Here is a 20,116-nt window from a genome sequence, read left to right as displayed (position 1 = left end):
ATGGTCAAATCAAAACCGTCCTTCAGGAAATCCAATATCTTTTTCAGAACAATAAAGGGGCCAAATATAATCCAAGTGATACCGCTTTCCTTTTCCATAGTGTATCACGCACAGACGAAACAATCCTGTGTAGAGTCAATTATAAATGTAAATGAAATTATCTCAAATAAATTCATTCATTGTGTAATATTTTCAACCAAATATGTAAGTAATAGATTTTCAAATTTCAACCACAAACCATTTGCATAATACCCTTGGTATAAGGAAATGAGCAAGTACCACCTCCTTATAGACAATTCTTATTGATGTATTGCACACGAGATCGGAATAGTTATGGAGGCTGGTGTCACTTGTATATTTCAATAAATTCATGCATGCACCCACTTACCCCACAACAAGCACCCCCTCATCCCTCACCCCACAAACAGCCCCATACCCACTTTACCCATACCACGCTATCATACAACCCACCACGATTATTCCAAGCCACAACGCCAACACCCACCTAAGCCCCACACACCGACACATACACTACGTCCCCCCCTTACACTTTCCCACACTCTCACCTAAAATATACATACCTAACACACCCTACACAAGCCAGACCCCTGCCAACACCAAAAAACACACACCCCTGTTTCCCCCTCCCCCCCCATGGCCACAACACTACTCACCCTACAACACACCAAACCAACCACACCCTACAGCAGCCACTAATCCTACAACCAGCCCACCACACACACATCTACCCCTCCACACATAGCCTGCTACATACAAACCATAGCATCCTACGACTCTATCAACCAACCCACAACACACAAACCAGCCACACCCTACACCAGACAATACCCCACAACCAACTCCCCTACAAACACCCTACATACAGCCCCCTCCCCCACCATACAAACATTTACCCCACAGCACAAAACCCAACTACAAACGACCACACCCTATGACCCACCCTACCTACCCACAAACCAACACGCCCTACACACTCACACACACCTTCTCCCCCCCTCCCTCCTACCCTCGGCACCCATCAGTTTTTACCTCCCTAACCGCGTCTGACTAGCCATCGATCTTGCTCCCTGACGATAAATCGTGGCTAGAATTAGTGTGGTGGCACATGTATTCATAAAGAGCTCTTATGAAATGTCTCACATTATTGTTTTATTTCTTCGTATTCCTGCTGCCTGTGCCTCCGAGTATTATTCTCGCTCAATATAGGCCATCGCATAAACTCATCGCTTATCAGCCACTATCTCAGAGCGCGCATCGTTACACAATCTCTCTTTACACGACACAATTTAACACCCCGTACTCAAGGAGCCAACTGTCCTATACTTATATAACCACTATCTATCTCCTATTTGCCACCCATTTCTTTCTTTTATACCGTATCTGCACGCCTTCATATTTTATTCCTATCACCGGCCTTGTAATTCCATTCAATTGTCTACAAGCTCACATTACATTCCACAAGATTGAATAATATGTTATCACAAGAAGTTATCAACAGGTAATTATCACCTTCCTCCGAAGGTCAAACACACAGTTCTCCCCTAACATCTCACTGCTAGCCTATTTCCACCTCTCATACATAGCCACTACTCCAACCCCCAATGCAATACACCATATAAAATAGCCACACTTACACACTTTAACCCACGCACCAACGTCCATTACCACACATTTTTCAACCCACACAGCCACAGTTAAGCCCCGACGCCTCGGTACGAATACCAGATTAAAACCATAAACTGTTATGCCTAAATACTGTTTCAACTAGAATTAAAAGGTATCATGTAAGTACCCCCCCAGATTTGAATAAGAAACTGAGCGAATAAGGAAACAGACGAATAAGGAAACAGACGAAAAAGGAAACAGACGAAAAAGGAAACAGACGAAAAAGGAAACAGACGAATAAGGAACCAGACGAATAAGGAAACAGACGAATAAGGAAACAGACGAATAAGGAAACAGAATCACACTGGTTCCCGAAGTGTCTCCGAAGTCAAATTTTCCCAGCAAACCCCGCGACAAATCTTACTTTTTTTTCGACGTGATGACATAGTAGCTACTCGCACATGCGCAGTAGCTACAAAAACAATAGAATCCAAGATGGCCGACATGTTTATTGTCAAATTTCGAGATGTTCCCCCAAGGGGACATTGGAGAACGTTGTAAAGTATGTCTTTTCTTATCATTTAACAATAAAATTGTTTGTGCTGCAATTACTTTTAGGTTCGGCTATAAGTTTTCGTAGATTGACTGTTGCCTGGTTTTAGGCTGTGAAGTGAAGTGAATGTATTTCAATTTCAATAGTGAATTAAATTTGCTTGAATACTAGATTTCAATTCATCCTGCAACTAAAACAGCTCGATTCTATTTTTAAAGTATCAATGACGCAACATGGGCTGACACACTGGTTCTGACGGTGCAGCCTCACTTGAAATGGCTGTATTGTATATTATTGAGTTGTACTTTTTCACTTTCACTTCATAAACGATTTGAGTATACACAGCAAGGAAATTGGTTGGTCCAGGCGGGTTTGTTATTGTATACATTAGAAGGGCGGCTGAGGCCGGTCAAGGGGCGCATTGGAAAAAGCGTAGAGGACCTGATCTTCGGGTCAATATACTAGTCGTGTGAATCAATCAACCAGAAGAAGTACACAAAACGCCAATTTATTATATCTAGCGTTCACTTTTTGTCTAACGCCAATTTATTATATCTAACGTTCACTTCTTGTCTGTTTTACAAGGTACATTAGAAAAGGCCTGTTAGAAATACATTATCGACAAGACAGGATGATTTTCTTTGAAAGACCTAAATCAAAAGAATATGTTTCGAATGTACTCCCACTGAAATCCCTGAAACTGGATACTTATGGCCCCGTTCCTGGCAATAGACTCGGCCAACGCTAGCTGTAACCGTACCTTGTCTAACTAGTGTTTATGAATGGAATGGATATGATATACAGCTACCAGTTTTGAGTTATGAAAGGGGATACCACAACATTTCAGTCACAACATCAATTATGAGATGGGTATAGATTCAGAGTGCGGCACAGCTAGGACAAGAGCGTGACACAGTCACGTCACACAACACTAATTTATATCTCTACTAATTGATATCACTACTCTAATACCGAGGGTCGAGTCCAACCTTACAATCTCCTGGATTCCCGAACTGGATCCTTCGATAAGTTCCTTTACAGGTATCTATGAACTAACGGGTCCAAAATTTAATTTTTCCCATTTAAGATCTTGGATCTGACTTGTTAGACGATTTTTTTTACCAGCGCAATAAAGAATAATAAAAAAAAAGAATAAAAAAATTGGTGTAAAATGAGGTAATGAGTTTCACTCAACAATAAAAAAATGAGATGATATATGGATGCACCAGTCAATTGACAGCCCGGCCCCCCGGACATACCGGGGAGGTAACGCGGTCATGCGGGGGATTTAACACCTGTAGTCCACCGGGGGACAGGGGATTTAACAGAAGCTCTCAACAGGCCGGGAAAGGGGGCGGGGAAGTAACGGTGAACCGGAAATTGCGTTGGACTTCCCCAGTTTTTTCCCGGCGTATTCAAATTATAATCTTTTAACAAAGATACTTGCATATCTAAATCTTTGATAGTATTGACTGGAAAAAAAATGTTTACACCCTATCTATTGATGTCTGTTTATTTTTAAATTTGGGGCAGCCTGTGCTGAAAATACTAGAGAGGGCCCGATAGTGGGCATAGCATGCACCCGCTTTTTACCGCCGAAGTTTAGTTCACCTAACATGTCAGCTCAAAGAAAGGTATGGCTTTCGGTAGTGGGATGTTATCGCAAAACACCGGGGCCATGTATCGGGGGTTTTACCAGCGTCACAGGCCCCGGTGGCCGGGAAAGTAACGCGCATTTAACACCAGATGAATGGTTATTTGCCCGCTATGTCCCGGGGGTCGGGGTGCCGTGGTTTCAACTGACTGGTGCATAATGGCGTTTTTCAATATGGTAATTCAAAAACAACAGTGTCACGCAAGTCGGATCCAGATTATTTAATTAACGCACACTTGGAGATACCTGGAGAGGAGTGCATCACTAGCCTATACCTAAAATGTGATCACAATTTCATTCGCGTCCTTCATGCAAAAAGCGCTTGAGGCACATATACTTACAGTTCATTTGATAGCAAACATGTTCTTCCGAAAATTTCGAAGTTATTTTTCATTTACAAATTCCCTTGCGTGATCCCAACGTTGAAAAGTATGGCAAACTACTAGGCGAGAAGTATCCTAGAAATACTCTTGTAGACTAATGAAAACCTTGGGCAAAGTTTTCAAATAAATACAGCCCGAGTGGCAGCGGAAACGTCGATTTCCTTAGAGACTCTCGGTAGAGCCCCGGGAGTCGTCACTCAGTCATAATCCACTCGTGTAAATTCCAGCTTTTCTACCACTGCATTAGGCTACTAAGCCTTCTGGCCTTCCGCGATAGAAGATCATTCGATGCTGTCTGTTTTAAGTTTAAGTCTTTTAAGGTTTGTCGATGAGCACAAGTAAGGCTCCTTCATATGGTTAGAAGTCCTTTGAGTGTGTGGCCACACTTCAAACGGCTCATCTTGACAGCCAATCGATACCCACTCGTAAGACCTCCTTGTCTGATCGGGAGTTTATCGAGTTATGTATTTGCAGTTGGTATCGCCGGCATCGACGTCTTGTCGGACACTGATCGGCACTCGTTTATCTTCATACGAACACCTTCGCGAGGCCGTCGGCTCCAGCGCTCGCAATGTATGGTTTGGTTGGGTGGAAGGCAACATCGTAGATAGACTCATCAAACTTCTTCCGATGAGATGTAATTTCCTGGACACACGTTTTGCTGTCGAGGTTCCAAAGTCGAATGGAGCAGTCGTGACCTGAGAGATAAAAGAGTCACAATGATAATCTATATGGGTGGCTTGCCTCGCTTGATATCTGAAAGTGTCTATGTCCCCTACTTATATCTGTCTGTCTGTTTTTATCTGTCTGTCTGCCCGTATGTATGTATGTTGCATCCCGTCAATCTGTATGACAGTCCGTTTTTTTTTTCATAAAAAAATATGCGTCGATGTCTAAATAGCAAAATCATAATTTAAATACCAACTTACTTCCACTCAAGAGATAAAGTCCATTAGGGTCTACAGCTAGACTCGTGACCGCATCCAAGTGTGCTACCATGGAGTGGATCTGTTTGCCTGGATGACGATCATTCGTGCATCAGGGGAAAACATATCAGAACATTCAACAGAAATTTACACAAACGTTTAAATGAAGACTGCGCGACACATTTCATAGTTACTTGAGTATATATCACTGTAAGATTACACTAGTATCAAACTAATCATACTCTGGGTACAAGAGGTTCTCGCACCACAGAAAATCCAAAAGAGCGATGAAAGAATGCCAAGAAGGACTGGTGGTGGTGGTGGTGGTTCGACTTATTTTTAAGCCTGGGAACGAGGCTCTTGCACCCATGGCAAGCTTACAGGCCCGTAGCCAGGATTTTGAGCGGGGTTGTTCGTTTTTTCAGCGGACCAAATTTCCGGTATACCCCTCTTCTCGCCTTATTACAATTAGGTAATCAATCTTGTATTTAAAATGTTATAATATGGTGCTTTTTAACATATATCGATACTTATAAAGATAATTATTATAAAAATATTTTTTTGAAAATATATTGATGTGCACGGTATATCTCCAGCCAAACGTTATATATTTTTGTTTGTTCTGAGCGGACCTTCAAGCCGTGTGGGGGTGGGGGGGGGGGGGGGGGGTTCGTCCGAGCCCCCCCTGGCTACGGGCCTGCTTATCAATTTATACAGAACATGCCAGAGGCTCAGCCATAAGACAGTTGTGATACCTGTGTTGTTGTCAAAGAAGCGTATGTGCCTGTCTTCGTGCGCGGTAATGGTGACAGGAAGGGTGGGATGGCTAACCACCTTGTTAATCTGTGTGGACGGGCTGTTATCTGGAGGAGAGTTGATTCATCAGTACACAAAATAATCACAAAGGCGTGATCATGACTGATTAGCGCCAGATTGGATATATATCCGATTATCCAGGCTGTTCATACAATCAATACAGGAAAAGGAAAAAAGGAAATGTTTGCTCTTTATGTTATAATAAGGATGCATGAAATACAATAATCGATATGGTCGTTTTAATTTTTAGATTTTGTTAATATTTTGTAGTCAATTTTGTATATTTAGTAGTCAATAAAAGAACTAGTCGAATCGATAAGGCAATCGCTTGCGAGAGAGTAGATTTACAAAGTTATCTGAGTTGGTCGCTAATTAGACAGGTTGCCCATATAACTTAGACCTTACTTACTGTAAGTTTTGGCACTATCCAGATTCACAACAGCTTCTGCGGTTTCCAGATCAAAGATGGCAGCACGGGCGGAGGAGTAAGATGCAACCATCTGAGAGGTGTCCATACGAAGGAAGTCTATAGATGTTGGCGTGCAGCTGGATTCTAGAATAAAGCAACAAGCTGATCATTTAGAGGGCAATCAAGACTATAGGGTCTGATGCATCAAAATGTAACTGTTAAAGTGTAATAGTCAAAACAAAACAAAAGGAAACAAAGACATTACAGTGAATTAGTACTAAATGTTCCGGAAGTTCCGTTTTGTTAAAGTTATTAGTTTATGATCACCAATTATGTAATATGTAATGAGTAATAGGATCGGGTATCATGTATCAGGCACGGGGTGAACTCGTGAGGGATTGTAAGACAGATTGTGGAGAGAGAGCTGATTCGAATAAAGGGAGATGAAAGTCGGAGATCGTTAATTCAGAGTGTCGTTTGGTTCGAAACATTACCAATACTAAATAAACTAAATAGTATTTCACGGGTTTTTAAAAAAACACACTCTATCTTATAAACTCCATTCTACTTCAAAGGAGTTTTAGTAAGACCTCTATTAGCCACATAAATCACAAATCACAAGGCAATACCTTTATCTAGAATGAATGTATTTAGCAGGGGTGACTTGAGGGTGGGGTTCCACAATCGGCACGTTCCATCGGAAGAGCATGATAATAGCTGCAGGGAGTTGGTCTGCACAGCAAGGCCCCAAACAGCATCGGTATGGACCTCTAACAAGGCTCCTGTGACATTTGGACCTACAAAATACACAACCTACCCTAAGTAACACATTTGGACCTAAAAAGGCACAACCTACCCTAAGTAACACATTGAACCTAAAAAGGCACAACCTACCCAAAGTAACACATTTGGACCTAAAAAGGCACAACCTACCCTAAGTAACACATTTGAACCTTGAAGGCACAACCTACCCAAAGTAACACATTGAACCTAAAAAGGCACAACCTACCCTAAGTAACACATTTGGACCTAAAAAGGCACAACCTACCCTAAGTAACACATTGAACCTAAAAAGGCACAACCTACCCTAAGTAACACATTTGGACCTAAAAAGGCACAACCTACCCTAAGTAACACATTTGAACCTTGAAGGCACAACCTACCCAAAGTAACACATTGAACCTAAAAAGGCACAACCTACCCTAAGTAACACATTTGGACCTAAAAAGGCACAACCTACCCTAAGTAACACATTGAACCTAAAAAGGCACAACTTACCCTAAGTAACACATTTGGACCTAAAAAGGCACAACCTACCCTAAGTAACACATTTGGACCTAAAAAGGCACAACCTACCCTAAGTAACACATTGAACCTAAAAAGGCACAACCTACCCTAAATAACACATTTGGACCTAAAAAGGCACAACCTACCCTAAGTAACACATTTGGACCTAAAAAGGCACAACCTACCCTAAGTAACACATTTGGACCTAAAAAGGCACAACCTACCCTAAGTAACACATTTGGACCTAAAAAGGCACAACCTACCCTAAGTAACACATTTGGACCTACACAATGCACAACCTACCCTAAGTAACACTTGTAAATGTCAATAGCAATACTCGTTGTAGTGTTGCTATTATCAATTTGTACAGTATAAGTTGAAATAGAGTGGTTCCAATTAATCCATGAAACAGTTAGTGGCATACTACACGTTTACATATAGAAATACTAGTAAAATATTTTGTTCTTTATTGTTTTGTTTTGTATATCACGCACTGTTACACAAAAACTAACAGTGTTTCACAGATTAATTGAAACCACTCTAAACGTTCTTGCTCAAGAATTAGGTCCCCTTAATGAACAAAGAAATTTAAAAAGTTCCCATCACTAAAACAAGCATTTACAATGTGAAACATCCCTTATATTCCAAAAGGAGTTATTACTTGTATAATCTATATCAATTCTAAGAAATTAGTAAAACGTCCATATTCCAAAAGGTTAACTTACTGTAAGGCCCATAAGGGTCCAGGTCTAATGATGGGATATTCCAGCAGAGAATTGTACCATCAGCCCCTCCGCTAAAACACATATCACTTGTGCTGCTGATGACCACGCTTAGAACTGCCGCACTTTGAATAGGAAAGTAAACATTAAAACATGTCCTTTTAATTTTGCAGTTCTTTTTACTGTTATGACGGTGGTGGGGACGGGTGAACGGGAGACAAAAATTCGAAAACTTACCTGTGTCCTCTAAATGTGTATATTGGTTCCACATCCAAAATATTACTCCTTGAAAGGCAGAAAATGACAGATTGTGAGATGAATATATTTGCAAAAATTTAGTGTTTATCATTATTTTGCTTACTTCTTTTGCGGCACTGTCTTTTGAAGGTTCCACAATTTCATTGTGTGATCCTCAGAGGCTGTGATGACTGCAGCCTCTTGGGGGTGGAAGTACACCGATCTTATGCTATCAAAATGGCTGAAAATGGATAAGAACTACTGTCAAGTGACTATAGAACAAGGTGCACCTCTATTATTTAAGAAGACACTTAGTTCTGTCCAAACAGAGTTTGGCCACTAATAATAGGTGATTGTTTAACACATTGACCCCTGAACCGGCCTGTACCGGCTTTGGGAAGTACCCACAACCCAAAAAATTCATAAATTCAAAATAAACACAACAAGATGAAGATACTCAGGCATCAGTCTAAGGGATAAATGGTCTTGCAGATATGCATCCAACCAAGGTGTTAACATCTACTCTTAAGCCAAATAATAGCACAGGTTCTTTGACAAATCTCAAATCGAACAAGGAGAGAAAAGCAGAATCACCCCTCTCAATAAAACGCTCAAAATACCACACAAGGGAGAGAGATCAGCAAACACAGCTCAAGACACAAATAGATACCTTTATTCTGATCCTCCAGGTACATTTCCTTGGCCTCAAAACACAATGCCCATTCCTTGAAGGATTGTACAACCACGAAAATATGTTTACGTATTGCAAAGCATTCTGGGAGATACAGGGGAAAATTCACGAGGGGAGGGCCAGTCAACACTCCTCTCCCCAAAGTCAGATGGTTTTTTATAAGTCTTTTCACCCCGAAGCCAAACGAATCAATTCCAGGTCATACAGACCCAGAATAGCAGTGTAAACAATTTTGCAATCAATTTGGTTTCAGAAAAGACACCATTTAGGAGAGCTGTGGTGATTCATTAGAAAATTATTTTCTCATCCGGGCAAAGCCAAACAAGAAAAAATCATCATGAATCCACCTTTGCTTGCAAATATCCATAAGCAAAGCACTCAATTATGCCCCAAAAGACTTCATGATGTCCTGAGACACTCTCCTAATATGCTCATAGCTGTATTTTTGATGAAAAATACAAGCAACCATCAACTTGTGCTGGCTTCAGCACATCGACGAGGGATTAAAAGTGGGGACCGCAAAGCACTGTTGGAAAGCTTGGATACCGCTGACTAGGTGCAGCTGTGTTTGACTTTGACGGGCTGTATAAAACTCAGAATAGGGGGGGAGGTATCTGTTTTCAGTCTGTTTTTTGTAAATTCAGCTCCAAAAAAGCCAGGAGTCAATGGGTTAATAGAAGTACCAACTATTATTATTGGTACATTGAGGATTATTTGAATGCCAAGACATACCTTCTCAGTGTAAACTTAGGGTTCCAAGTTTTCCTAAATTCGTCTTTTTTATTGATCTATGAAGGAAAGGAAACAAAATAATGCAAGTATACAGGGAGTGTGGGGAGTCAGTAAGTGAGGGATCCCACTCAAGCTCCTACTAACTCTGATTTTTATTTCCCTTCAGAGTTTGACTAAGCATGATTCAACTGTATTTGATAACAAACCCCAGGTTTTTTTTTCTATTCAATAAGAAATGTCCTAGGAGAATTAAATATAAAGATTCATGACGAGATGGAAAGTGCATCGGTTTATGGAACCCTCAGTCAAACATCCTTTAAATAAAATGTCTTGAAAAGCTACATAAACAGATAATGTAAATGATCTTTTATCTAATGGTGAATATACATAATTCTTTTACTTATCACAAAGGGTCATAGTCATCACCTCATAACTAAGAGCTTCAGCCTCATTATTGACAGTCAACTCCGCAAGCTCCCCAAGACCCAAGGCATCTTCAAAAGGCTCATTCTTTGGTGGAGAGCTTGCCGCTGGGGCTGCTTCAGTCTTGGTTGGGATTTTGACACTGCCGATGGGTGGGGGTATCTCTGACATGGCGCGGGAACCAACAAGTCTGACTGGAGAGGGCCCTGTGGTAGCCGGAGCTGGGGTAGACTGGGACTGAGGTGGCATCTCCTCATCTCCCCCAAGGTTAGCGATCATGACTTGTAATGCTGACCTGGGGGGACCTGCACACACAAACCCAAGAAGATGAGGTACTGAAACTAATAAACCCTTGTGCAAACAGCACCAGCATCACCCTGGATCATCAAACATCCATTATTGTCTTGTAGAATTTCTTTGGCCTTAAGCAATGATGTGGGTTGTTTCTTGTAATAACATGGGCTAAGTAAAATTTGGAATTAATTTCACAAGTGTTTTCCATAATTGCCCAAGCCCTCTTTGGCAAAGACAACCAGAAAACAACGAAAACACGAGAAGGAACCCATGTTATTACATGTTTCATTATATAAAAGAGCAAATTCAGTGATTGTGTGCATTCAATTGAAGCAAATTATTTTGCCCACAATTAAAAAAAAACCATGCTCATAGTAAATTGGACTTGTTCAGTCGTTTTAAAAATTGGAAAAAAAATTGTGCCAGTATTTATGAGATCAAAAGCCATTTAGGTAAAACAAGTTGACCTCTTGCCGCTTCTTCACTTGCATGGTCGCTTCGCAACCTAATTTAATCTTGCTTCGCACACTTATTTAATCTCGCCTCAATTACTGACTCTGAGGTCAACTTGGAGCAAGTCTAGTAGCCAATCAGCATTGAGTAATTTTGCCCTATGTATTATAAGGTTAAACTTCTAGAACTTTTTAACAAAATATCATCCATGTTGTGGACACAGATGAACTAACTAACAGAGAAGGAAAACAAATTGTTTAGAAGCGTTAAAAAAAAATGGAAGACAAATGTGAAATTTTGTACTTACGTTTGACATTCTTTTTTGATTTCCTTTCCTTCTTGTACTGTTCTTTCAATTTGGCCAACATGCTTGGGTCCACATCCCATTCATCCTAGTAAAAAATAAAAGCTAAAAGTTAAATAACAAGTTCATCAACATTGAATCAATAGGGCATTTGTTCTTTTCAAGAAAAGCTGAGTAACATATCAAGTTTGTCACAAAAGAATTGGAAAATTCAGCAGTAAAGAAGTTACCTTTGGCGTTCCATCTGGGTGTAGGTGATCTGAAAGGGAATTTCTGGGGATAAGTATCCTTCTAGTTGTCATAAGCCTATTTGGTTTAATGGGTTGTGAGCTGGGGGGAGGGCCAATTCTAGTTTATTTCACTCATTGCAGGTCTCTCAAGCAAAAGCAGGAACAGTCTAGCTTTCTACCAGATCATTTCCACCTAAGAATCATTCAAAATCACTCAAACAATTCTAACAGGAAATAATTCACACACAAAAAATGCTCATGACGATGATAAGCAAATATCATTTGCCAAATATTGTTTGCGTAGAAGAGTTTCGTACCTTGTTCAGCCATCCCCTCTTCTCCATCAGGCATGTGAATATTGACATCGTCTAAGTCCTTGCCGGTAGGTACTTCTATGACCGTGGAGTCACTGTCCATGTCATCGTCATCACCCATCACAAACTTGAACTCATCGAGAGCCTCCTCCTCCTCCGGACTAAGATCTTCATTTGAATCTGGAATGTCAATAACTTTTCTATTAAGTCCATGCAGAGAAGTTCTTTTATCTAGCAGAGTTACAGATGTAACAGTGAGGGTTGAAAGTAAAGAGGTCTCAGGCCTAGAACCAGGATCTCAGGCCTTTAACAAATGTTACATGAAAAAAAATATGGTTGTTTAAGGCCTCATAATTTTTTTTTTTTTTAGTTAAACAATATTTATTGGCAATAGTCCCAAAAGCAGAAAGCTTATCGAGGGGGACTTTTTATTATTACAATAATTAATGGGGACAAAGAGCAGACACAACAAAGAATAAACATAATACAAACAATAGCTGGCTATAAAACAATACACAAATTTATCTAAATCTTTGGATCTTTAAGCTAAAAGCTCTAACTGCTTCAAAGATTTCAGCGTTAGATTCAAACCTTAGGGCCGGAGCACCACAAAGAAGAATATTTGTTTTTGTCTTTGAATTTGAATTGGATCAGTGCGATGCTGTCAATGACCTTGACTGAGGCAAAAAGTGAAATTTGTTGAGCAGAAAACAGAGGGCAGGCTAACAGGTCGTATGAAGGATCTTCTTTTAAAGCACCACAAGTACAATAGGGTGATGGAGAACAATTGATGAAGTATAAAGGTGAATTAAGTGCACAAAGTCCTAATCTGAGTCTAGTGTAAAAAATCTGGGTCTGTCTATGTCCTAAATAAAATAACTCATTACAAGGTAAAAAAAAAAAAAAAAAAAATCACTGATTAAGGCTTGTTTGAAAGAGGCAGTTGAAGGACTATTGCCTCGCACTGAAAGAGTTATAATATTTAAAACACTTCTAAAAAACACTGTTTAATATTATAAACACTTCTAAGGCACATTCAAGATACCCTTTTTGACTGTCCCACATAAGATTTGTCACAAAAAACTCTGTATAAGGGGTGCTGGGGATGAGGGTTGCACTGGATGAGTTATCAATCATATATACTTTTTTGTCGCATCTTAAAATAACACATCAGATTTAACCAATAATTCCACTGAAAAACATAAAAAGAAAGTGACTCAACAAGAAAATAATTGTTGAAACTAGTTGTAAATTTTTAATTCAACCTTTTCATCTTTGATGAAGTGGCAGTTTACCTGTCTTTGGTTTCTTGATGATGCGCCTTTCTGTCTTGAGGACATCTCGCTCATCATCTTCATCGTCTGCACTACCACCATCATCCACTTCATCCTCATTTTCTTCCTCATCTTCAATATCATTCTCTAAGAAATCAAAATTTGCCATCACAGCAGCTTCTGATTCAAAGTCTTCGTCGGCAGGCTTCTTTCCAATTGGAGGAATGTGAGGTGGTGCTCTGTGGGGGGAAAAATACTTTGAATCAGGATAAGTGACTTTCATAGATGTTAAGACAAGGTTTGAAAATTTATAAGCCATCATTTTTTCACAGTACAAAAAAAATACAATAAACTTGATCTATGGTTATAATAAATCATAAACAATCTTGAGATTTAGAATTTAGAGGTACTTATTACATGACTAATTATAGAAATTGGTTGTACATTTCTTAAATATGTTTATATACATTGTATTTTTCATCATCATTTGCATACAAGGGGATTCAGCTCAGTTTGCTGATATGCTTCCAAGACCATTCCTAAAATAAGAGCCCAAAGTTTGTCATTTTTCATATGCATATATAATTATAAAGAAGGTCAGTCAAGCCACTGTTTTATGCTCTAACACAATACCACGTCAAACAAAGCAATTAAAATGGACTAGTAACAGAGATACTTCCAGTGAAATATCCTTGCAAAAAGACTGCTGTATATTTAACTATATAAGAAAGAGATCATTTATCAATATTCTGACTTCTTAGTCACACAGTTAAAACTTTCATTGCGAAGGATAAAACCATGAATTGGTTGTATAATAGTCACCTTTTATTTATCTTTGACTGACACAATTTATTGTTTTATTTTACACATTATCTATACTATATATAATACGCTAAGGAATGGACTGTTGACCATCTTTTACAAAAAAAAAAAAAAAAAAAAAAAAAAAACGGCTGAGCTAGAGGTGTGCAAAATTGTTTTTATTTCAAGATTATGTCCGATAGAAAAGGTTCTAACTCGCACATTTTTGTAAGCAAGAGGATCACACTTGCAAAGACGACATTTTCAAGATTTCACAGAAGCACAAAATAATAAATTTCCCGCAGCAAAACGGACTAATGAGCTTTAGACCTCCGTGTCTCACAAGAAAAAAAATATACAGTAGTAAGTCTATCTCAAAAAATATCATCGTAGAGGAGAAATCGTATTCTAGACAATTTCGGAAGATGTGTAAACAAACCTTGGAGCGCATGGAAAATCAAATCTTAAAAAGAATTTGAATACTTGCCGTATTTTCATTGCATAGATAGATTAATTGTAGCTGGAAACACAACCGTCTTTTATGGTTATTTAGAAAGGCATTATTCCTACCTCGAAAAGAAAGTAAATTCTTTATCTTCATCGTGCATAAACAAAACGGTTCCCAAACAAGAATAGGAAGAAAAGAGCTTTTATCTACAACTGCAAGACTTTTGACTTTTGAACTTCAATTCAATCCATTAGAGGACGGTGCATAAACGTTTATTTAATTAATCAGAGGGAGATGGTGCACAACACTTCTTATTTTATCAGATCAATCTGATTTTTTTTTATAAAAGCAAAGGTTTTGTTTATTACAAATAGTTGGCGGTCATTTTGTGTTTTCAGACCCACATACCTTTTATGTCACATTGATTTTTATTTAAAAGCATGGAATCGACCACCAAATAAAACACACCAAGAAGCCCAAGAAAGCCAACAAAGAGAGGATTCACAATCCACTCTGCTCTTATTCTTTAAACCCAAAATATGACCGTGTGAACTTGCGGGGTTTGAATTTGGTTGTTCGATTCCCACCAAAAACATCATGCACAGGGTTCCCAAGATGGATATAGGAAAAGGTTGAATATTAAAATACGGGCGGTATTCTATAGAAAGCGCCTTTTCACATCTTGTTAAGGTAAATTAATTATGAGATAAATATATTGGGGACTCAAAATGGAGGAATTTGTTTAAATAATGTTAACGACGACCCATACTATTCCCCTAAAGCAACAGGAAGCCCAATACATTGAAGGACTGAAATATACCTTAAAAAGTTTTGTACAACAAAGAATTGCTTTTCGTGAATATTTAACGGGTAACCACTAGTATTTTATTTAATCTTCGAATGTCTTGTACTTTCTAGTTGCAAATGTTTGTTAGTCCCTGGTTGGCAACCAGGACACAATTATTTGGTAGATTCTGAAAATTCTTGTCACAAATGCAACAGTGTAATTGTTAGCATTGAACACTTTTGATGTACTTGTTTACAGAAAAATTGGAATTTGTAGACAAATCAAATCTCACCTTCGTATTGGGTTTGGAGCTACAACATCATGAGAACTTGGGGCTTGTTGTCTAACAGATACTGGTTCTCTTGATTGTGGGGATGGCTCTCTTATAAACTCGGGGCCATCATCAGGCTTCCTGGGTGATGTACCATTCATCTGTGCAGGGGCCAAGGGCTCAGCTGCTGATAAACCTAATATAGACCTCACTCGCGACGAGCGGACGTCAAGTATGGCATCTGTGTAACCAACTTCTTGTAAATACCTAGTGGCAAAGCAAATACACATGTCATGGTAGGCTTGCGCTTTCTCTGTAGACTTGGACTTGTCTGTTTTGTCTGGAGTATCCAAGGAGTGCAACATGGGGTGATGTTACAGGTTAAGTACCCTAAATTAAGTGGTTCTTTGCATTATATTGCAGTAGACAGGGCAAAAAAAATGGCAAGTTTTCCCAAAATAAGGTCTGGTTAAGTTTTGTAAGCTTGAATTTTTGCATAGAGGTTCCTTATGTTATGTAAACCTACATATCAAAAAGTATTTTTTTCTAATGGATTCGTCTTCAAGATATGAGGCTTGAAGTGCAATTTTCAAATGTTGAGTTCTCCTCGTTTTTAGGGAGAAGTTGGGCTCTGATCAGAAATTAAGCCAACTTTGCTTGCTTATATCTAAATTTCATATCTTCAAAATTTCTTTAAAATTTGGAATTAAGCTTTTGCTCAGAGGAACTCCTTGTATGTGGAATCTTGAGCTTATATATTGAGAATTGGAAAAATTTCATGCCATTTTTTTCTCTCTGTCATTGCAGTATCAACAGGATTCTCATCCCTCAAGTTTGGGATGTTGGTTTGTGGGGACTGATAGAAGCACGGCCAGGTTCCTCATTTATTCTATTTGTTACTTTGTAAGGACCATGGGTCCTGGATTCAACAATAGGTCCACTATACCAATGAGGTCGAAATTCATGTATACAAACCAAATAAGTGCCTCCCAAAAATATGAATAGGTCCCTCCCACGGATAAGCCTCACCTGATATGACGGAAAAACCTGGAAAAAGTGCAATTCCAGATAGAGAGAGAAGACACAATTTCTTACAATGGCTATAGGTTCCTTGTATTACAGACTGATTTTCAAAACACAAATAACGTGAGGACAAAAAGCTCAAATTTCAATGACACTTTACAAAAAGTCGCATCAATTTAAAAAAAATCGCACTTGATATTTTGTTTGCTATCAGTTACTAAGAACTCAGAGAAATTCTCCGCCTTATTTGATGTGAAATGGGCTTATTTGAAGCGCCATGTCATGTTTTTCCGTCATGTCGCCTCACCTAAACTTGTTGCACTCAATAGAATTTGATGCGAATGGGATTATACACAGGGGAAGTAACAACAACTGATAGTTCTACCATGCACAACATCTTGTAACTGTTTAATTTGTATGGTTCTGGGAGGATTTTTGCTTGCACATTAAATCTAGACATAAAACAGATTCTGACATGTGCCTGCTGTGGATAGGCACCTCATCTGTGACATGAGAAATAAAGTGCCATGGCTGTTATTCAAGCAATTAGGGTATTGAAAATGGCAACCTAAATGTTCAAGTGTTTGAAAAAAGGTAATAATAAACAGAATGAGGAAGATACCAAAGGGCCAATCATCCTAGCAGTACTACCAGATCATGAGCCCTCAATGATTTAGACTACTTACTGACGAAGTAACTGCCTTCCTTGCCGCCAGTTCATACTAGGCTTATTGCTAGATCCTGTCACTTCATTCGGATGTTCCTCTTTCTGCTCCTGTTCTTTGGGAGGAGACCTCTCTTGACCAAGGTCTGTACCATACTTTAGACGGTGATACTTGGCTCTAGAAATCATACCAGGAAAAGTGATCAAAACACTAGTAATCTAATGAAACATTATGATTTCCCTTTATTGACATGCAACAATAAGGAGACTACCCAATATAATTTTGTTTAGAAATACAACATACAGGATTTAAAAGGTGTCTGGTGGCTATACACCTGGGTTTTTTTAATGTGGTATTTCATTTGTGAGGTTTGCATGTAAAAAATAGAAAGTCTCAAACACAGAAACTAAGAAGTTTCTGAACTTGTATATGCTTTGCCATGGTCTGCCAGGCCATCATATTACTTACTTGAAAAATATAGTCATATGAAGTGTCTTTTACAAAAATATAGTCACACCAATAACTGATATATTTTCATTGGAAAAGCATTTTTTCATTATTTTCCAAGTATTAAACTCCAACTTGTGCATGGCTACTTTGATTTTTTTTCTGATAGACTTTAACATGTAGACCATCAAATATTTTCAACTGTACACAATAATAAAAAAGCTGATAGAGATTAACACTTCTATGATTGTAGTATATTAAATGGCAAAGTGAAAGTATTTCAATTGCTACACACTACTGTTTACTTAGCATCAATATTACTGACAAGTTTAATACTCACCTTTCTTGCTTTAGTGCAAACTCCAACATCTTGATCCTTCTAATCAGGTCGTGTTTCAAATTCTCCTGTCCCTTTCTCTCTCCTTGTAAAAATGCAATACGAGCCTATACAGAAAACTTATGTTAGCTTAACATTAAGAGACGTACAGGCTTGCATTAATAGACATATTGCTTGCAAAGTGTTACATTTTAATTGAGTACTCAAAGGGTCTCTGATACTGGTTTAACATCCTGCTTGTGGCAAAAGGCCTCTTGATACACTTAACTGTTAAAACCGTAGTCCTTAATACTGTACATTAGTGATACAGATGGTATAACCACACTATTTGACGCTGTATCAATTGAGACATACACAGATTTGATGAATAATATCTTCCCAAATCCTATGTCTTGAACTGACTGAAAGTGAGTAGACTAAGTTTGTTATCAGACTTCACAAAGTGTGGTATATTTTTAAATCAATAATTCCCAAGTGTTGCTTTTATGAAGCTTGAGTTTTCTTTAACAGCTGGATTGCTATTAGTAGATGGGATTCCATTCTCTCCTGGATTTTATTCTTATGATCAACCAGCCGTAATGTTTACAATAACGTGACGTTTCTTTTCAAGAGACATTAACATACATTGGGTAAAAATAGACTTAGACCAGAAATTGGGACCACTGATTCTCTTGGACGTTTCTCCCATTTGACAAGTGCTGAGTTTAATAATGGGATTCTTGAAACCCTAGGTTAACAATAACGATTTGTCGATATTTACCAGCATGAATACTTAGTACAAAGCGAGAACAAGCCGGCTTCAAATTAAGATTTAAAAGCCGGATCCTACCCCGCAAACGGTAGTTTAGTTGCATGATTGTTAAGCAACAAATCATACCATGAAAAATCGTACGGGCTTGTAAGCTGGTATCAGATACGGGAGATGACAAGTATGCCTATCTGTGCTAAATGCATTGGCAACTCTCACACATTGTTGTTCTACTGTACAGAACAAAATTACGAGCAAGGGAAAGTGGAGATAATCAGTTTAAAGACAAACAAAGAAAAGCCGAACAAGACTTCATTAAGGGCCTCACTTATAAAATTTTATAGTGGTTCTGAAGCAGCGTAGAAAATTTATAGTCTTTCGTGTATACGGGCTGCATTCTTTATGGCACAACAACGCGATGTGTTCTTATACTCAAGAACACGTAAGCCACACAACGCAAGCGCCAAGTTGCCTTTGATTTTGTTATCAAGCTTTTCATCTGGCAAACATGAGAACTATTCAAACGGCAATGTTGTTGGTAAGAAGCATCGTATATACGAAATATAGCTCGGCATTTGATAACCGTACACAACTTCTACTTCATCAGACAATTGTCAGTGATAGCGAAGGTCACACTATTTCTTGCATTTTGGTATTGCAGCGCCAAATCCCAAGGTGGAAGTAACTTTAAAAAGAGGAAAATCCTGAAATAGAGTTAAAGCACAACAACGTGGTACGCAAGACGGAAGTTAGTTGAGGTACAAGAGTTGTGTTATCCGCTAAAGGAGGATATATTTTCACGTTTACCTGAAGTTCAGCTCGCTCGACTTCCCAGTGCGCTCTCTCCATTTCAAATCGAGCCCACTCATGTTGAATGAAATGTAATATTCCTGGGATCGTAAACTTGTTCCCCGAATCATTCTCGATGTTTTGGGAGGACTGGGGTAGCTTCCCTGAGCTGTCACTGTCCATGTCGATCGAGTACATGGCGGTGCTAGAGAAAAACCGCCATATCTGTTATAAAACAACCCCGTGTCGTTCCAACACTGAAATTCTCGACATCGGCACAACACACGATCGTTAGATAATTTTTGCAAGCTCCCTGGGACAAAGAGTATCAGCTCGAGTTCGTCAAGGATCCAGTGAATAATCAATATGCGCGAAAATTCAGTAACAATCCATGGATTTTGATAGACTGACTCGAAGCCGCACAACTCTTTTACATCTCTGGTTTATTCTCTCGACTCTGACTTTGGTCACA

The 20,116-nt window shown here is 38.9% G+C and overlaps 1 protein-coding gene across 1 annotated transcript; it reads right to left on the bottom strand.

Moving 5' to 3' along the window:
• Nucleotides 1–2,671: 2,671 nt before the first annotated feature.
• LOC5520777 (striatin) lies at nucleotides 2,672–20,105 on the bottom strand. The gene is made up of 18 exons (XM_032365822.2): nucleotides 19,663–20,105; nucleotides 18,111–18,214; nucleotides 17,345–17,500; nucleotides 15,657–15,902; nucleotides 13,350–13,567; nucleotides 12,058–12,234; nucleotides 11,741–11,769; nucleotides 11,514–11,598; nucleotides 10,463–10,764; nucleotides 10,037–10,092; nucleotides 8,738–8,854; nucleotides 8,614–8,661; nucleotides 8,380–8,501; nucleotides 6,997–7,164; nucleotides 6,368–6,511; nucleotides 5,898–6,005; nucleotides 5,146–5,232; nucleotides 2,672–4,914 (listed from the first exon to the last, which is right to left on the bottom strand). Exons 1-18 carry the CDS (start codon nucleotides 19,840–19,842, stop codon nucleotides 4,745–4,747), a joined length of 2,517 nt encoding a protein of 838 aa, XP_032221713.2. The 5' UTR covers nucleotides 19,843–20,105; the 3' UTR covers nucleotides 2,672–4,744.
• Nucleotides 20,106–20,116: the final 11 nt, after the last annotated feature.

The sequence above is a fragment of the Nematostella vectensis genome, chromosome 7, assembly GCF_932526225.1.
Source record: "Nematostella vectensis chromosome 7, jaNemVect1.1, whole genome shotgun sequence".
In the NCBI taxonomy this organism is placed as follows: domain Eukaryota; kingdom Metazoa; phylum Cnidaria; class Anthozoa; order Actiniaria; family Edwardsiidae; genus Nematostella; species Nematostella vectensis.
This window is presented reverse-complemented; position numbering and strand designations above follow the sequence as displayed.

What these genes read in the sequence shown, in the direction of transcription:
- LOC5520777 (XM_032365822.2), bottom strand. Translation starts at nt 19,842, where the DNA reads ATGTACTCGATCGACATGGACAGTGACAGCTCAGGGAAGCTACCCCAG. An exon ending in ACCCAGATGGAACGCCAAAG is followed by an intron (nt 11,599 to 11,740) that starts GTAACTTCTTTA and finishes ATTTTTTACTAG; the next exon opens with GATGAATGGGATGTGGACCC. An exon ending in GGATAGTGCCAAAACTTACA is followed by an intron (nt 6,006 to 6,367) that starts GTAAGTAAGGTC and finishes ACTCTCCTCCAG; the next exon opens with ATAACAGCCCGTCCACACAG.